We start from the raw sequence: 19,410 nt of genomic DNA, 5'->3' as shown, positions 1-19,410 counted from the left end.
CTTGTGATGGTGAGTTGAGCTGTACCCAATACCAAAGGGCTTGAGCTTCACTGCACTTGACTCATTTGAGCTGTGCCCATGTGCTAGGCCAGGGGTTGGCAAACTATGGCCCGCAGACCAAATCTGGCCCACCAGCTGCTTTTATAAATAAAGTTTACATAATGTCTGTGGATGATTCTGCACAACAGCAGAGTAAGTAGCTGCCAGAGATGATATGGCCTACAAAGTGTGAATTATTTACTACCTTGCCCTTTATGGAATAAGTTTGTTGACTCCTAGGCTGTGCAGACAAGCTGAACTCCACGGGTACCAGGGCAGTGGGTGGAGAGCACCCTCACCTGAGGCTGCGGGAGCGGGGCCGCAGGGCCGGGGACTGCCGTCCTTCTTCATCGGGTACACTCTCTGTGCTGAAATGCTTCGTCAGAAAGTGCAGCTCATCGGCTGTAGGCTGGAAGGGCAACTGGTGCAGCTTTTCCTGCGAGGAGCATGATGACTAGAGGGGACAACATTTTAAAAAAGCATTAAAGACATGTCTAAGGCAGTCTAGAAGTGGAGAAGGACTGAAAATGGTCAGGGGCTCCCCAGTCAACGTAAACCTGAAGTCAGCCCACAGCCAGCATGCTTCCCCTCGCCCCCTTGAGCCTCCACTGTGCATGATCCCGTTCATCTCTATCCTTCAGAGCTCTCAGTTCTGACGAAGCCAAGATACTATTGTCCTTCATGAGCCTTGCAGGGGGCCAGACCCAGACATTCATGAGGTGTGACAGCTCTCCAGCTACCTAGGGAGCCTCTTTAGGTGGCAAAAAGCAGATTCTTCCACATGGACCCTTTGCCCTCAGTGAAGCTTTTGGCTAGTTAGAATGGAAAGTAATTAATAAATCATGCTTCCTGGCTTATTAGGAAATGTTCTAGGTATGCCCAGCCTACAAATGACAATCCCGTAAGTTTCCCCTTCTACAACACCTTGGGAGAGCCCCAGGATGGCTCAGCAATGTTTCCTTTAGGCTGTTACCCAGAGGGCAACTGGCTTTGCTGCAGCTGTGAAGGCTTTGCCCAGGCTCTAGGGACACCAATAGGCAAGAAAATCCAGCAGGGAAGAAAATTATTTTTAGATCTAGAACCCAAAGATTAGACTTGACCTGAAAACAATTAAGAATTCTAAACATGGCCCAACGACTGAGATTCCACAATCACAAGAGCCCATTTGAGGGAGTGAGCTGTGCTATTACAGGCATCCCACCAATGCAGCCATTGCCGTGGCAGCCCCGGTCAGCACCTGGATCAGTGAACTCCCGCCCTTACCTGACAAGACTGGCTACAGCAGCAGCAAATCTAACACTATTGGCTCAATTTCTGTTCACCAACTGATGAAGGATCTGGGGTTAAATGTCTAAATTCATTTACACTCAAAGCTGCAGTGCCACACCAAGAAAACTCTGTTGCCACACGTAAGCCTTAATACCAAGTGAGAAATCAAAATTTTTTTTGACTTACAGTGCACACTTCTCTCATGGAATCCTATAATACATAAAGTTGTAAACAGCTAGTGGGAAGTTTTCATGAGGCTCTGTCTTGGTCACATTTTTACAAATGATTTGTATAGAAGTTGCAAAAAGTATTCTCACCCAAATGCAACTAACATGAAGCAAAATTGGTATTTTAAGGTATTCCAATAAAATAAGCTGGAGCAATGGGTTGAGTCTATTAAAACTTATTGAACAGGAATATATATATATAATAAATACATGACTCTTACTTTGGGTCTCAAAAATCACCTGTTTGAGTAAAGGATTATGGGGAAGGGATATTTACTAGGGAAAGATCTGAAACTAAACAGCTGCCAAAAGACCAGTGAGATCTTTGGATTAATTTAAGAGTAAAATCTAAGACTTTCCTGGTGGTCCAGTGGTTAAGACTCCGTGCTTTCACTGCAGGGGGCACGGGTTCGATCCCTGGTTGGGGAACTAAGATCCCACATGCAGCACAGAGCAGCCAAAAAAATAATAAATAAAAAATTTTAAAATAGAGTAATATCTAGGTCAAGGGAGGAAATGATAACTTCTTTTACCTGCTTGGGATTTATGAATACAAACTGAGCTGAGAAGACCTGAAGAACGGTGGAAGACATGGAGGAACGGGTCATCCAGTCTGTGGCCTACAAAGCCTAAAATATGTACCCTTTACAGAACGTGTTTGACAACTTGTCATCCTGGCTTCAATTAAATGTCGCTCAATGAGGAAGACTCATTTTAGGGTCAATTGTGCATAGTGGCAGTTAGGACATTTGTTGTGTTTTAGGCTAAAATCTTCTCTAAAAGAGATATAACTAGAAGTTTTAGAGACAGGCCCAATATTTTTTTTTGCTGATATACAATCAAACTTGAATATCAAATCACATTCATCCTCCCCTTCTTTTTTGAAAGGAAAAGGTGAAAAAGTTGGAGGAGGGTCTACCAGGCCTTTGTGACATGGGGGGGGGGTGGTGTTATCTGCTCTTGGTTGCAGTTCTACAAATAAAATAGGGGAGCAAGGGAACCGTGCTTAGGAGTCCCTGTGCCTGGCCTCGTGGGCAAAGCAAAAGTCCATTCGCAAGCCCTCTTCTGACTCCACTAGGAATAACTGACGCTCAGAAACATGCTGGTTAATTCTTTCCAAAGGCACTTAATGGATCTGACTATGGCTGTTAAGGGCCACCAGACCTCAGCAACCTCTTTGAGTTGGGCTTTGGAGAAAAAGTTGAGAACCATTTTGCAACACTGTAGGGACAGGGAGCAATACCTGTAGGGAAGTATTTCCTCAGGGTGAAGGAGGTACGGCCACAGATTTGGCTACTTACTGAGACAGTAGAACTAGGAGTGTTGGTTCCATAGCCTGAAGAAGGTAAAGAGGCCAAAGACCAGCGCCGTCCATCGGTCCTATGTAAGAAAAGAATGTTAGGCAGTTTCTACCGAACCCCACCCTGAGCCCAGGACCTGCCTGTCTTTCCATCAGGTTTTTTGGGGCAGTTGATTCATTGGTAGGCTCTTCTTGTCTCAAGACAGTACTGCTCAGTCCAGCACATGCTTTCATATCTCTTTCCTACAAGGGGCCTATTGTTGTGTGTTTTCCACTGCAAAGACAGACATCTCTGACTATAAAGGAGTCCATAACTTTAAATAAGAATATCTGTTATGCAATACTATGGTTTTGGAATAAAAATCTTTATACTCTCAACTTATTCACTTTTAGCAATGACAGAGAAGCAATGACAGAGGACTGCAGCTAAAGGCATCATCACAAGGAGAGAACTGCCACTGAAATGCTAGTTCCTTTTCTGAAGGCTCCATGCGAAGGGTCCTTTGGTGTTCCCCAGGCCACTGGGTTGATAACCGGGAAGAAGCAAAACTACCACCTGGGTCTGAGTATGAATCAATAGATTGCAAATAGTCAAAGGCTACCCAGGACCCATTAGGACTCATAAATCCAATCTTTGAGAATGTTTGCCAAAGAATGACAGCAACCTTATGAAAGAAGAGTGAAGTGGCATAGCCTTGGCCATATATGAGACTTCGGGGCAGGCTTCTAGCTGCTCTTTAGAGGATGTGCTCTGAAGCTCTCATCACAGAGAACCACAGTTATCTGCTTTGCTTTAGAGAAGAAAGATCAAGCAAGTATCTGGTTTGAAGCTTTTATAACATGGACAAGTGATTCTTTCCTGGACTACAGGATGTGTTGTAACACAAATGTTCTTTCTTGTGGAGCTTAGGGGTACAGCCTGCTCTAGTTGAAGTTATAGAAAAACTTCTTTGATGTGACCCACAGAACCTAAGAACGTTAGCAATGGAGGACCTTTAGAAGTTAAGTTCAATACTCTCAATCTTCAGAGAAAACATTAAGACCCAGAGATCTGGATGAATTGTCCCAGGCTCCACAGTTAAAGGTGGGTGCGGGGAGGCATGGAGAGGAAGAAGGAAAAAAAGGAATCAATCTTGCCAGGGCTTCTCTTTTGGAAGCACTCCTCTCCACCCCCACCACTAAGCAGCTTTTCCTACTATGTTCTGTAAGGGGACAGCCGGGGGTTCCATGCCACATGCACATGACTCAAACTTCATGCCACCCAGGCAGCCGGTCCTGCTGGAACCTAGTCTCTGAGGCAAAGAAATGTCCAGGAGGCTGCTCAAACATGATATTCTCTCTGCTCTCTCTTTTGGGTCCTGAGAGTTCTACACAAGGAAGCAAGTCAATTCCAGGAAAACAGAGCTCAGCAAAGATGGGACTAGTCTAACTCAGGGAGGCATTTCCCAAACCCTTGTCAGATACACTTCTCCACACGTGATTTTTCCTCCTTCATACAGAAATGGGAACCAACTGCATGGCAGCCATTTTTCTGTAAACTGAAGAGCAGGGACCACCAGAGTCAGAAATGCCACTACAGGATGCCTCCATTTCCTCTGCCTGGTCATCCCACTGAGTGACTGAGGAAAGTTGTGGGAATGAGGGTGACCTGTCCCTACGCTCAGAAGCTTGGAACTAAATATTTAGCAAATCCTGCCTTCTAAACATATGAGCACGGAGCCTTGGTTCCAGCAGGTAGAGGGGGCTCCCTTAGGGCCTCTTTGATAGAAATGAAAGGCCAAATGTTCATACCCACAGTCAGAGAAGACTCATCACAGCCAGTTCTCACCAAGCATAAAACCACAAACCATACTGGCTGGCCATGCATAGCAGTTTCCCAGCCCCTCTCCCCATCACGTCCGCTATTACCTGTCTGCTCTGTGGCCATGGCTGTAGTGAAAAGACATACATTAAAGTGAGAATCAAAGGGAACCAGAGAGACTGCTCTGTTTGACGCTTGGCATTTGGTCTAGCTTGGCAGAGACAAACCTTTTGTTTACGAATGTGTGTAAGTTAGTAGTGAAATTGTGTGACTAATGGGTCTATCCCTAGAGTTTCATTAAATCTGCCTTTTGTGTGATATTCCAAACTAATGTGATGCTATAAAGCTCATGCCCAACTTCAGTGATAGGAAACACAATTCCTGAGTACCTTGTTTCGCAGGGTTGAAGTCTTCCTCCCCTCCCCCACCAATACCTAGCTACTTTTCCTACTATGTCTGGTAAGGGGACAGCCCGGGGTTCTGTCTTCCACACACACGACTCAGACTTCAGGCCACCTAGCACAGACCTGTGTGGATCTCAGTGGTAATACCAGGTCCCAAAGCCCCTGGCTGATCCTACTCCTAAAGCCCAGGGAATGATGCAGACACAGGACACCAATGGAACATGCTATTCCCTCTGCATGGATTGGTCTACACACCTGCATCCTCACTCCCAACATGGCAGGCTCCTTCTTATCCTTCAGGTTGGCTTAAAAGTCACTCCTTCCGAGAGGCCTTACATGACCACCCAGTACAGACTCTCCAGCCTCATTCCTTTCCTACTTTTTTAGGCAGCATCATGTTCTTTCCCTTCACGGTGCTTATCACAGGTTACAGCTATATATTTGTTTGTTTGCTTGTTCGTTATTCTTCCCCACCACTCATTCAATCAATAAGCACCGACTGAGTGCTTATTATATACTAGCAGACATACTTTCAACATATTAAGGCATCTCTATTAAAGGTGCTTTGATTCTGGTTGAGAGGAAACAGAAAACAAATAAGAAACTACAGTCAGCCCTCCTTATCCACGGGTTCTGCATCTGTAGATTCAACCAACACTGAATCAAAAATATTCAGGGGAAAAAAAATCCAGAAAGTTCCACAAAGCCAAACTTGAATGTGCTCCGTGTCAGCAACTATTCACACTGTATTTAAAACTATTTACATAGCATTTACATTGCATTAGGTATTATAAGTAATCTAGAGATGATTTAAAGTATACAAGAGGATGTGCATAGGTTATATGCAAATACTATGCCATTTTATATAAGGGATTTAAACACCTGTAGACTTTGGTATCCACCAGGGTCCTGGAACCAATCCCCTCTGGATACCGAGGGGTGACTGTATCAGGCATTGAAAAGTACTAGTTTGGAAATAAAACTGGATGGTTTGCTGGAGAATGATGAGGGGGCTCCTTTATGGTGAGGGAAGGCCTCTCTGGGGAGTTGACATTTAAGATAAGAAATGAAAGACAAGAAGGAGTTAACTAAACAAAGACCTGAGGGAACAGCATTCCCTCAAAGGGAACAACAAGTGCACAGACTCTACTAAGTCTACTAAGTTTCTAGAAAGTTAGGGCTCTGTCTGTCTGGTTCCCACTATATAACTAAGTACCCAGCATGTGCCTGGGCTTACTGGGTACTCAGTAAACATTTATTGAATGAATGGGAAATGACTCAATGCCATTTACAGAGAATGGTCACAGGTTCTACTGTCCCAGCTCAGACCTAATCTGAGGCTACAGTTCAAACACAATCAAGGCAGGAAGTCTGGGATAAGTTAGACTTTCAGCTGGGCTGGAAAGCAAATGCATCCATCCATTATATACCTATACTGTAAGTGTTCCTATCTGGATCCTTAGTTAACTAACGAAGTTACACAGGGTAGGAGAGGTGAGTCCATAGAACAAACTCTGACGATACTTGCTTTGAGTAAGGCAATTGGGTCAGGAGGGGCACCCAAGTCAGCCATCAAACTTCTCCCAACCTGTCCACGTCCTTTTCAGCTCACAGAATCCTGGAGAGGAAGGGGGTGGATTTCTTCTGGGTTGCCATTTTAACAGTGAGTTAATGCTGTTAAATTAGGAATCTGTTCTTTTTCTGTTATCTCTTTTAAAAAAGTAGTCTGAGTACTACTACTACTACTCTGATCTCAAGATGTATATATCATTCTCCATCCATTAGAGGCTCCAAATCTGGAGCCATGATTTTTCTGGAGGTCTTAATACCAAAGACTGACTCTAACCAAGAATATTTTTAAAAATAAAAATAAAAAATAAAGTCAAAGAACGTGAATGCTGCCAAGAAAGAATTTTAGAGATGTTCTGAAAAGTAAATAATTTGTATAAGAAGTCTTGGGGTACTTCCCTGGTGGCGCAGTGGTTAAGAATCTGCCTGCCAATGCAGGGGACATGGGTTCGAGCCCTGGTCTGGGAAGATCCCACATGCTGCGGAGCAACTAAGCCCGTGTGCCACAACTACCGAGCCTGCGCTCCAGAGCCCACGAGCCACAACTACTGAGCCGCGTGCCACAGCTACTGAAGCCTGTGTGCCTAGAGCCCATGCTCTGCAACAAGAGAAGCCACCGCAATGAGAAGCCCGCACACCACAACGAAGAGTAGCCCCCACTCACCACAACTAGAGAAAGCCCACATGCAGCAACGAAGACCCAACACAGCCAAAAATAAACAATAAATAAATGTATTTAAAAAAAAACAAAAAGAAGAAGTCTTGGTATATGGATTGACTCATGTCAATCAGCTCAGTACTTCTCCAGAGGCCAGGTGATACGCTGGCAATGGGCTGAACTGTCAGGATTGCTACCGTGGGCCAGGGATAAGTTGATATCATTTCCAGAAATAAGTGAAATGCGAGGAATACAAGCACGGCTCTGCAACACACCAAATCTTTCTAAATTCATGGGAGGATAAGTGAAGACCTGGTAGTCTCTTTATCCCCAAGGAGGGAGGCATAAATGGCCTCTTCCAGTTCCCTGGAACTACCTGAGTTAGAGGAATAAGAGTATAACTTTGGGTCCTCCTGGGAGGAGAACCCATTTTCTCATCGATCACTCTAGGATAGCTTTCAATCAAGAATATAATGTTTTCGAACATACCCTCAGGAAACCAGGGACTTGTGCTTAAGATTATAAAATAAATTCACTTGTAATATCTACTTGCCCATTTGAACATTCAAACACAAATACCTATGGTGTTTGGAAAGCAAAGCTTGAACAAGATGTTTATGACCTGGGCGAGGAAAGCAGGAAAGGAATTTTGATGGCTGGTAGACCAAGGTAACACACTTGGAAGGGCAGTGCCTCAAAGGAGGAAGCTGATATTTAACTGACATTCATGCAAATGCCACACGTTAGTCACAGAGGAGTTTTTCTATCAACTTACCTACGGGCAGGAACAAAGGAAAAGTGAGCAGGTGCATTTGGAGAGAAATTCCGGGGGCTGTCCAAAGGACTGTTACCTGTGGACAAGGAAAGCAAAAGAAATCCTCTGTGAGGTTTGCTTCTGAGGAGGGTTGAGATGATAATAACCTTCAGGGAAGAAATCAGCCCCTAGCACCGGCAATTAGCATTATATGGTTATTTTTCCAGGTCCACCATTAGTTTAGTGATTCTCTCTGCAAAAATTGGCAGCCCAGAGGTTTCTCCCTTGTTCCCAAGTTGGCTGTAACCATCTATGCTTCTCAGACATCTGTTTTAGATCTAGCAGCAACCTGCCCTCCTTGGAACACCTCAGGTTCCAATCTGCCTATTCAAGTTAACCCAACTTTCCAAAGGCTTGAACTCATTCAGTACAGATAGCATGGCCAAACGCTCACACTTCTCAAAGGGCAACGGGACTCCTGGCCTGAAGGTCTCTTGCACATATATCTCTGCACACTGCATCCAAGGGGCTAACCCAGAAATATGTGTGCTTAAGCGAAAATGAAGTTCTCAGGAGAGCAGTGCTCCTTAAACAGTCCATACACAAGGCCCCCAAGTCTGCAAAGCATGCCCAACCCCTTCACAGTGTAGGAATTACCTCTATCTCTTTATTAGTTTTCACATGTCCCTTATAACTTGTAAACTTATAGCTCAGAAGCTTTGAACAAAACTGTGTGCTTACCTTAGCACTATGACCACAATTCTCAAACCTAAGCCTGCCATACTTCTTTGGTCTAACTTCCAGCTGGGGGCTGGTATTTAGGAGGAACTGCCAACATGTCTCTACCCAAAAATCATGTTGAAGTAAGCACCATACTCTATGATGTGCTAACCACTCTGCCAATCCCTGCCCACCTCCCCACTTCTGTGCTCACCTCTATGAACCAACACTGGCTATGAGGAACTGCTATCCAGGGACCTGGTAGTTCACCATGCCCTGGATTTTTCTTGGGCAGTTTATTTCCTGTATAGGGTATGACTGTTCCAAGGTGCCATGAAGCTGTCCAGGTGTTTCTCATTATCTCCATTCAGCAGGTGTGGATAGCACTTGCCTTTCTGTACTGATCTTGGAAAAACCAGCCTCTCAAACAATGCCCCCCAACCCTATGCAGCACCTCTGTATCAATTATATAAAGGCACTCTCTTTAGGAGAACTAGTGAAGAAGAGGCATTTTCAGCTTCCACTCATTCCCTTGACAGGGATCCCCAATGAGGTGTACAACCTTATGCTCTCAACCTAGTACCAACTCTGGGTTTCCCATGTGTCTAGGGCTATCTCCTACAATCTATCCCACCTCCTGGCTGGCACATGCCACCAGGGTGTGAGAAAAGTGATTTAGAACAACTGTTTCCTTAGGCAGGACTTAAAAAGAATCAGGCCTCCTCAGAATTATCAAGGTCTTAAAAAAAAAAAAAATCCCTATTCTTTTTAAATAGTGTCATCTCAGAGATTAAAAAGTACCTTCAGTTTGATCCCTGACATGTAAAACTAGATGCCCTTTGTTGGTTCCCAAAACCACCCAGCTAAAGCCTCAAGGAAATCGCCGGACATGAGTATCCTACAAACAATGACCAGCCTTCCAAGGACCAGGTGTGGTGATGGTTATCGGGAAGAACATGAATCTTCCAGGTGCTCACAGTAAAGCTAGGGATTCACAGAACACACATATGTCAGAAATAACTAACACTAAGAGGAAATAAAGCTGTAAACAACAACAACAACAATAATAAAAACCAGCACATCACTGAGCTGTGAGACAACTTCAAGCAGACTAATAATCCTTAAAGGAGAAGAGAGTGGGGGAGCAGAAAACATATTTGAAGAAATAATGGCTGACAGTTTTCCAAATTTGGTGGAAAAAAACTATAAACGCACATATCTAAGAATCTCCAAGAACCCTGAGAGAAAGAGGAAGAAAACTATACCAAAGCACATTATAATCATATTGCTCAAAACTCATGATAAAAAGAAAAATCTTAGAAGCAGTTGGGAGGTGGATAGGGGGGTAAGAAAGACATGTTATATACAGAGAAACAAAGATAAGGATTATAGCAGACTTCTCATTGAAAACAATGCATGAAGGCAATGGAACATCTTTAAATTAATGAAAAAAAACACAAATCCTACCAACCTAGAATTCTATACCAGCTATTGTGTAATAAAGAATCTGGTGGCATTTGTCCCCAGTTCCTGGGAATGTGCCTCTAAATCTTTGCAATTTCCCAAGTGATGGGAGTGTCTTTGTTATTTATGGTGGGGCCAGACAGTTTATGCAAATGAGATGACCAATCATGTGACTAGAGGGCTGGGGCTTTACGCCATCTGATATTACTCTGACCTCCAGGGAATGGAGGGGTGCTAGAGACTGAGTTCAATCACATAGCCAATGAATCAATCAATCACATCTACATAATGAAACCCCAATAAGCACTCTGGACACCAAAGCTTTGATGAGCTTTCCTGGTTAATAATACTCTGCGTACTGTTACACACCAGCGTGCCGGGGGATTGATGCATCTAGACTTCATGGCGAGAAGGCACTGGAAGCTTCACACGTGGGACCCTCCCAGACCTCACCTTATAAGTCTCTTTTTTTGGCTGATTCTTTTATTTATTTGGCTGCATTGGGTCTTAGTTGTGGTGCACGCAGGCTCTTTGTTGTGGCGCACAGGCTCAGTACTTGTAGTGCGCAGCCTCTCTAGTTGTGGCGCGTGGGTTCCAGAGTGCACAGGCTCAGTAGTTGTGGCGTGTGGGCTCTCCAGTTGTGGTAAGCAGGCTCTAGAGCATGCTGGCTTAGTCGCCCCATGGCATGTGGGATCTTAGTTCCCCGACCAGGGATCAAATCCATGTCCCCTACATTGGAAGGCGGATTCTTAACCACTGGACCACCGGGGAAGTCCCTGGCTGGTTCTTAATGTACCCTTTTTGCTATAATAAAACTGTATTTGTAAGTATAGTGCTTTCCTGAGTTCTGTAAGTCATTCTAGCAAATTATTAAACCTGAGGAGGTAGTGGGAACCCTTGAATTTGTATCCAATTGGTCAGAATTATGGGTGGCCTGGGAATCACCAAGCATGGATGTCTAAAGTAATGATAGTTTTGTGGAGGACTGTGCCCATAACCTGAGAAGTCTCGCCTAATTCTGGGCAGTTAGTGTCAGAAGTCATTGCACCAGTGAAAATATTTTTAAAAAACAAAGGTGAAATAAAGATATTTTCAGATAAAAAAGCCAAACGAAATGCTCAACAGAAGATTGCACTACAAGAAATATTTTTAAAATTTCCTTTAGGCAGAAGGAAAATAATACCAGGAGGAAATATAGATCTACACAAAAGAATGAAGAGCACTGGAAAAGTTAGCTATATGTGAAGTGGATTAGTATGGTGATAAAGATATATACTATACATGCTAATCCAACCACTAAATAACAAAGAGTTATAGCTCATAAGCCAATAAAGGATATGAAATGGAATAAAAAACACTAAACCCCAAATAAAAGAGCAAAAGAGCAAAGAAGAAAAAACAGATGGTACAATTAGAAAACAAATAGGAAGGTGACAGATTTAAACCAAACCATATCAACAACAATAGTAAGTAAATGTAAATAGTCTAAAAGCCCCAATTAAAAGACAGAGATTGTAAGACTGGATAAAAAAAAAAGAACTTATTAAAGAAAGTATCAATATTCATAATCATTCAAAAAAGAAAAGATCAGTCTCAGATATTTCACTGATAAATTTGACCAAACACTTAAGGAAAAAATACCAAACAACAGCAGAATATACATTCTTTTCAAGTGAACGTGGAACATGTACTAAGAAGGATCAAATTCTGGTCCATAAAACAAGATCCAATAAATTTAAAAGAATTCAAGACATATAAAGTATGTTCTCTGACCACAATGAAATTTAATTAGAAATCAGTAACAGAAAGACCTTTGGAAAATCTCTAAATATTTGGAAACTAAACAACACACTTCTGAATAATCTGTGGGTCAAAGCAGAAACGAAAAGGGAAATTAGAAAAGTATTTTAAACTAAATAAAAATGAAAACATATCATATCAGTTAAAGCAATTCCATAGCAGGAAAATTATATCACTAAATACCTGTATTAGAAAAGAATGACTCAATTCAGTGACCTCAGCTTCTATCTTAAGAAATTAGAAAAAGAGCAAATGAAACCCAGAATAAAGGAAAGCACAAAGATAACTGAAGAAATCAATTAAAAAACAAAGAAAAACAATAGAGAAAATTAGCAAAACCATATACAGATCTTTTAAGATCAATAAACTATAGACATACTGATCAGGAAAAAAAGAGAGAAGACACAAAATACTGATATCAGGAATGAAAGAGGTGACATCCTACAGATTGTACAGATATCAGAAGAATAATCAGGCAATATTATGAACAAGCTTATGTCAATTAATTTGACAACTTAGATGGAATTGAAATTTTTATTAAAGATACAAACCACCAAAGCTCATTCAGAAATAGATTACCTGAATAGCCTTGTATCTATTAAACAAATTAAATTTATTCTTTAGAACCTTCCCACGAAGAAAACTCCAGGCCAAGATGGCTTAACTGGAGAATTCTACCAAACATTTAAGGAAGAAATAATAACAATTCTACACAAACTCTTCCAGAACACTGAGAAGGGAATCCTTCCCAACTCATTGTATGAAGTTACCATTACTCTTAATACTAAAACCAGCCAAAGATGAATATATTGTACATTCTCAACAAAATTTCAACAAATCAAATCCAACAATATATTAAAAGGATAATACATTATGACCAAGTAGGGTTTATCCCAGGAATACAAGTTGGTTTAAAATCTGAAAAATCGGGCTTCCCTGGTGGCGCAGTGGTTGAGAATCTGCCTGCTAATGCAGGGGACACGGGTTCGAGCCCTGGTCTGGGAAGATCCCACATGCCACGGAGCAGCTGGGCCCGTGAGCCACAATTGCTGAGCCTGCGCGTCTGGAGCCTGTGCCCCGCGACGGGAGGGGCCGCGATAGAGAAAGGCCCGCGCACCGCGATGAAGAGCGGTCCCCGCACCGCGATGAAGAGTGGCCCCCGCTTGCCGCAACTGGAGAAAGCCCTCGCACGAACCGAAGACCCAACACAGCCAAAAATAAATAAATAAATAAATAAATAAGAAAATCCTTTAAAAAAAAAAAAAAAATCTGAAAAATCAATGAATAAAACCCACCATAATAATAGGCTAAAAAAGAAAAACCGTAATATCATTGCATTAGACACAGAAAAAGCATTTGGCAAAAATCCAACAACCATTTTTCATAAAAACTTTCTCCAAACTAGGAATAGAAGGAAACATTCTTAAATTGATAAAAGGCATCTATGACAAACCCATAGCTAACATTTCCTTAATGGTGAAGACAAAATGGTCTAGGATCGGAAATAAGGTAAGGACGTCCATGCTCACTATTTCCATTCAAAACTGTACTGGAGGATCTAGTGAGTGAAATAGGCGATAAAGAGAAATTTTTAAAAGTATCCAGATCAGAAAGGAAGAAAAAAATTGTATTTATTCATAGACAACATGATCATCTATGTAGAAAATCTGACAGAATCTACAATAAAGCTACTTATAATAAGCAAGTTTAGCAAGGCTACAGGATATAAGATCAATATACAAAAATCTACTATATTTCTATATACTAGCAACAATCAGAAATTGAAAATAAAAGCAATACCATTTACTGCATTAAAAATATGGAATACTTAAGAGGTAAACTTGACAAAAGATGTACAAGAGCTATACAAAAGTGTTAAGAGAAATTAAAGACAGCCTAAATAAATGGGGAAATAGCCCATGAGTAAGAAGGGTCAATATTAAGAAGTCACTTCTCCCCTAACTGATCTACACGTTTAGCATAATCAAAATCAAAATCCCAACTGCCTTAAAAAGAAAAAAAAAAGACTATTTTAAAGAGCAGTTTTAGGTTCACAGCAAAATTGAGCCAAAAGTACAGAGACTTTCCATATATCCCCTGCCCTCACTCATGCACAACCTTCCCCACCAGTTGCCTTTTGGATAAGCTGCTTTTAAAATTCACATGGAAATGCAAAGGACAAGAAGCCAGACAAAAAAAAGAATACATACTATGTGATTCCACTTAGATAAAAATTCTACAAAATTCATACTAATCTATAAGTGACAGAAAGCAGATCAGTGGTTGCCTGGAGATGGAAGGAATTATAAAAGGACACTGCAGAAACTTTTGGACATGATGGATATATTCACTATTTTGATGGTGGTGATAGTTTCACAGATGTATAAGTATGTCAAAAGTTATCAAAATGTATGCCTTAAAACAAATATTTTAAAAATTAAAATTTATTTTATTCATGTTACACAATTTTTTGCTTTTTTAAAAAAAGTGCAGTGTGACTGAAGATGGTTCATATTTTTAGAAATCTTAGGTCTTTTGCAGTTTGGTTTTTAAATTTAGATTTTGTGATTGGTTTTATTATAGGTGGAAAATAAACCTCACAGACATGTAGCTCCCAATGAAAGTAGTACATTATTGGCTCTGTTTATTAGATCATTTCAATTTTATTCAAAGGGTGATAAAACTTTCTTCTGTCTTCTGTGACGTCAAGCAGTTTTTCTCGGAAACTAATGGAAATATTTAATAAATTTTTTTAAAGTTTATTTATTTATTTATGGCTGCATTGGGTCTTTGTTGCTGCACGCGGGCTTTCTCTAGTTGCAGTGAGCGGGGAATACTCTTCGTTGTGGTGTGCGGGCTTCTCATTGCGGTGGCTTCTCTTGTTGCGGAACATGGGCCCTAGAGCACGCGGGCTTCAGGAGTTGCGGTGCATGGGCTCAGTAGGTGCAGTGCGCGGGCTCTAGGGCACGCAGGCTTCAGTAGTTGTGGCATGCGTTCAGTAGTTGTGGTGCACGGGCTTAGCTGCTCCTCAGCATGTGGAATCTTCCCGGACCAGGGATGGAACCCGTGTACCTGGGGTTGGCAGGCGGATTCTTAACCACTGCGCCACCAGGGAAGTCCCTATAATATTTTTTTAATTCTTAACAAATAGGTTCAAAATCTATTGAACTTTTCATTTGGAAGATAAGAAATATTCTATTTCCAATGTTTTTTAAAAAGTGGCAGATTTACCTGTTTCAATAGGTGACATCATTTTTGTCAATAAAATCACATATAGATGGGAACATTTCAAAACATCCATTTTCAAAATGCTCTCTCTGTGGCACAAACTTCTTTCAAACTGTAGCTACTTTTTCACTCATTGTTAAAATGTCACCTTCACCCTGAAGGGATAGGAGTATTTGCCTCCCCTCACCCCGCAAATACCTCCTAGTCAGCATATTACAACCAGTAAATTTCCTTCTTATACAAACTTTCCAAAAGTCCCTCCACACCGTTCTACAAGTGTACAAAAATAAATAAATTAATTAATTAAATTTAAAAAAAAAAGAAAAGTAAAAGTTTTTATATTTTCCCCCATACCCAAGGGGATCACCTTTAGAGAACCACTTCGATGAATGCTGCTATTTGAAAATTCTAAGCAGTAGAATGACAGGTACAAAATGATGTATCACAAAAAATGTCCAGCTTCAAAATTTAGACTGGACTCAGTAGAAAGAGAAAAGGAATTAAGGGGTTTCTTCAATAAGTCAAATGATAGATGATTAAGGCCTCCATAAAGCCAAAGTCGGACTGTATTCACCCAGAGTTAGTTTGCAACAGCTTCTATATCAAAGGCTTTTTCTGAGTTTTAAACTATGTCCTCTTTCTCCTCTGCTTGCTTATTATTTTTTAAATTTATTATTTGTTTATTTTATTTTTGGCTGCATTGGGTCTTTGTTGCTGCGTGCAGGCTCTTCTCTAGTTGCAGCGAGCGGGGGCTCCTCTTCGTTGCGGTACGCCGGCTTCTCATTGTGGTGGCTTCTCTTGTTGCGGAGCATGGGCTCTAGGCGCACGGGCTTCAGTAGCTGTGGCACGCAGGCTCAGTAGTTGTGGCTCGCGGGCTCTAGAGCGCAGGCTCAGTAATTGTGGCTCATGGGCTTAGTTGCTCCGCGGCAATGTGGGATCTTCCCGGACCAGGGCCCCAACCCGTGTCCCCTGCATTGGCAGGTGGATTCTTAACCACTGCGCCACCAGAGAAGTCCCTACTTGCCTGTTTTTGAACCCCTGATGGCATTTACCCGAATTAAGGGCACCATATGGTACATCTTTATTCCAGTGTCAATGAAGTAAGTACTTATTAATTTATCAGTTATTAAGGTTTATACATTTGTTCGTTAGAACATTTTAGAGTTGGTTCACAATTCAACATCTTATATTCCAAATACTGCCAACATCACAGAAAGGAAATGGCTTGCAAGTTATGGGGGTAGTTGCCAGGACATAGTCCAAAACAGATCTCTATGTATGTGATTGTAATCTTTGGCAAAAAGCATCTATGGTTCAGGGGTAAGTAACAATGGATTCCTACCACCTGGAAGCTGATGAAATAATAAACAGATTATAACAAGCATTCCTCCCAACTGGCCAGGCTCCAATACACTTTTCAAAAAAGGTACTATTCTGACACTAACTGGGTGTACTGCAATTCCATTCTGACACCAACCACACACAGTTAGCACAGACCCAACAGGTTTAGGGCAAAGTCCTTAAAGAGACTGCCTCACTTCCTATACCAGCCATAAATCTTGGGAGGAGGGAGGTGCCTGTAGTTGTGACCCACTGACTATAAATTTGGAAGTTTCCTTGCCTTCCTTGCCTTCCCCCAGCTGCAATAATTCACTAGAACAACTCACAGAACTCCGAAAGTATTATATTTACTATTACAGTTTTAGTTTAGAGGATGTACACAGGTGAAGTCAGGGAAGGAATGCAGAACTCCTGTGTCCTCTCCTTGTGGAATCTGGGTACGTCCCCCTTCCAGCACATAAATGTGTTCACCAACCAGGAAGCTCTGCTCTGAGCTTTGGTGTCTACAGTTTTCAATGGAGTTTCACTACACAGGCATAATTGATTAAATCACTGGCTACACAATTGAACTCAATCTCCAGCTCCTTCCTCTCCCCATGAGGTTGGTCTGGACCAAAGTCCTAACTTTCTAATCATATGGTTGGTTTTCCTGATGACCAGCTGCCATCCTGAAGCTATCTAGGGGGCCACCCTGAGTTACCTCATTGGCATAACAAAGACACTCTATCACTCAGGAAATGCCAAGGTTTTTAGAAGCTCTGTGCCAGGAACCTGGGATAAAAACTGTAGACATTGTTTATTATACAGGTGCTAAGGCCTAAAAAGTTTGTGCTACCTTACTGTGTTTTCTCTACTTCTCCAATATTCATTTTGCCAAACAGCCAAAAATTACTAATATGAAGATTGTGACAGAATAAAATCAATAATTTGAATTGGTCTTCTTTTGAGGGAAGATCAAGATATTAGACTGTTAACATTTGAAGAAAATATTTAAATTGACCCTTCTTACTGAATTACATTCACAGTTCTGGCTCCAGAAAAAAACAAAAACAAAAACAAAACACATCATTGAGAAGAACTTTTCCTTAAAAACAACCAGAAATGGCTCAACAGGACAAAAAATTGATGGAAAATCCAGCAGCCCAGAAAGCAGGCTTTTTCAACTTTACCAAGCAGTTTAGCAGTTGGAAAAAATAGTCAAAGACAAGTAATCATCCATCCCAGCAAAACAAGTTATAATAAAACATATAAACAAACAACTGGGCTCTGTCACCTACAAACCGGCACTTGCCATCTACCTCTACAAGGATCAAATTAGCCGATGCAGCTGCTGACCATCAACACCCCCTGAAAGGAGTTCAGGGTGGAGATCAGGAATGAGGCACTCTGTGCTCTAGGAAAAACTGGCAGAACAGGTTTTCAGATGGTTAGATATTTTCAGGAGAAGATTTTATGAACCCAATACTTGCATCTATTCGTATCTAGAAAAGCACTAAAATCCTTCATGGTGACGCGTGCTCCTCGTAACTAACAGTAACCTTCAAGAGACTAGCAGAAACCTTCTGCAAAAATATGTGCTTGATTGCATGTACTCACCCTTTATCAAAATCACATATACACTGACCTCCCTCCCACCTCTTTGGAGAAGTTTCTCGGAGCTATCTGAAATGCTGTCTCCAAGGCCATAGTCCTCATTTTGCCCCCAATAAAACTTAACTCACAACTCTCACGTTGTGTATTTTTTTCAGTTGACAGTCAGTTGACCTTGAACTAGTTGTTTCATTTATACAGTTTAGCTAGTTATAAAATAATATAATTATATAGCAAGCACCTGTATAAATACCATCCAGGTTAACAATGCCATCTTCCAAAATTCCTCTGCTTAATCCTTCCAGTCAAAACCCCTCCCCATCCCCATTAAAGGTAAACATTACCCTGACTTTTATGGCAATCATTTCCTTATAGCTTTACCAACTAAATATGCAGCTCTAAATACTTGAGTTTAGTTTTTCTCAATTTAAAAAACTGATATGTAGGGAATTCCCTAGTGGTCCAGTGATTAGGCTCTGCACTTCCACTGCTGGGGGCCCAGGTTCGATCCCTGTTCGGGGAATTAAGATCCCACAAGCCACGTGTAGTGGCCAAAAAAAAGAGATAAGTCACATATCATAAAATTCACCCTTTTAAAGTGCACAGTGTAGCAGTTTTAGTATATTCACAAAGCTGTGCAACCATCACCACTATCTACTTCCAGAACATTTTTTATCACTCAAAAAAGAAACTGTACCTGTTGATAGTCACTCCTGATTCTGCTCTCCCCCAAGAATCTGGCAACCACTAATCTGCTTTCTGTTCCTATGGAATTGCCTATCCTGGACATTTCATAAAAATGGAATCATACAATATGTGACCTTTCGTGCTCTAGTTTGTCTATTTTTAAACTTTACGTAAGAAAATGCCAAACTGTTTTTGCAAAATGGATGTACCAATTTATAGTTCCACCAGTGATGCTTAAGAGTTCCCACTGTTTCATATACTTATCTATACTTTGTTCTGTCATTTAAATTTAAGCCATGTTTGACAGTAATATAATGGCATTTCACTGTGATTTTATTTTGCATTTCCATAATTACCAATGAGATTAAAGTATCTTTTCACATACTTATTGGCCATTTGGATTGCTTCTGTGAACTGCCTGTTCAAGTCTCTTGGCCATTTTTCAATCATACTATCTTTTTATATTATTGATTTGCTGGAGTCCTTTAAATGTTCTGAATCCAAGCCCTTTGTCAATTTTAAGTGTCATAATTATCTTCTCTCACTTTGTGGCTTGCCT

The 19,410-nt window shown here is 41.3% G+C and overlaps 1 protein-coding gene across 13 annotated transcripts in view; it reads right to left on the bottom strand.

Annotated features, from left to right (window-relative positions):
• Positions 1 to 19,410, bottom strand: part of MAST2 (microtubule associated serine/threonine kinase 2) — a 204,901-nt gene that overhangs the window by 24,167 nt on the left and 161,324 nt on the right. For 8 of the 13 annotated variants that reach the window (XM_057548200.1, XM_057548204.1, XM_057548222.1 and 5 more), the window contains 4 exons: positions 8,043 to 8,118; positions 4,744 to 4,764; positions 2,837 to 2,915; positions 339 to 493 (listed from right to left, as the gene is read on the bottom strand). In XM_057548200.1, the coding sequence (XP_057404183.1) occupies positions 339 to 493; positions 2,837 to 2,915; positions 4,744 to 4,764; positions 8,043 to 8,118 (331 nt within the window). The remainder of the gene's footprint in view (positions 1 to 338; positions 494 to 2,836; positions 2,916 to 4,743; positions 4,765 to 8,042; positions 8,119 to 19,410) is intronic. The other 5 variants (XM_057548211.1, XM_057548241.1, XM_057548248.1 and 2 more) reach the window with 2 other exon arrangements.

Source organism: Balaenoptera acutorostrata, chromosome 1, assembly GCF_949987535.1.
Source record: "Balaenoptera acutorostrata chromosome 1, mBalAcu1.1, whole genome shotgun sequence".
NCBI lineage: Eukaryota > Metazoa > Chordata > Mammalia > Artiodactyla > Balaenopteridae > Balaenoptera > Balaenoptera acutorostrata.
Note: the sequence above shows the minus strand (reverse complement) of the source record. Positions and strands in the feature narration are given on the sequence as shown.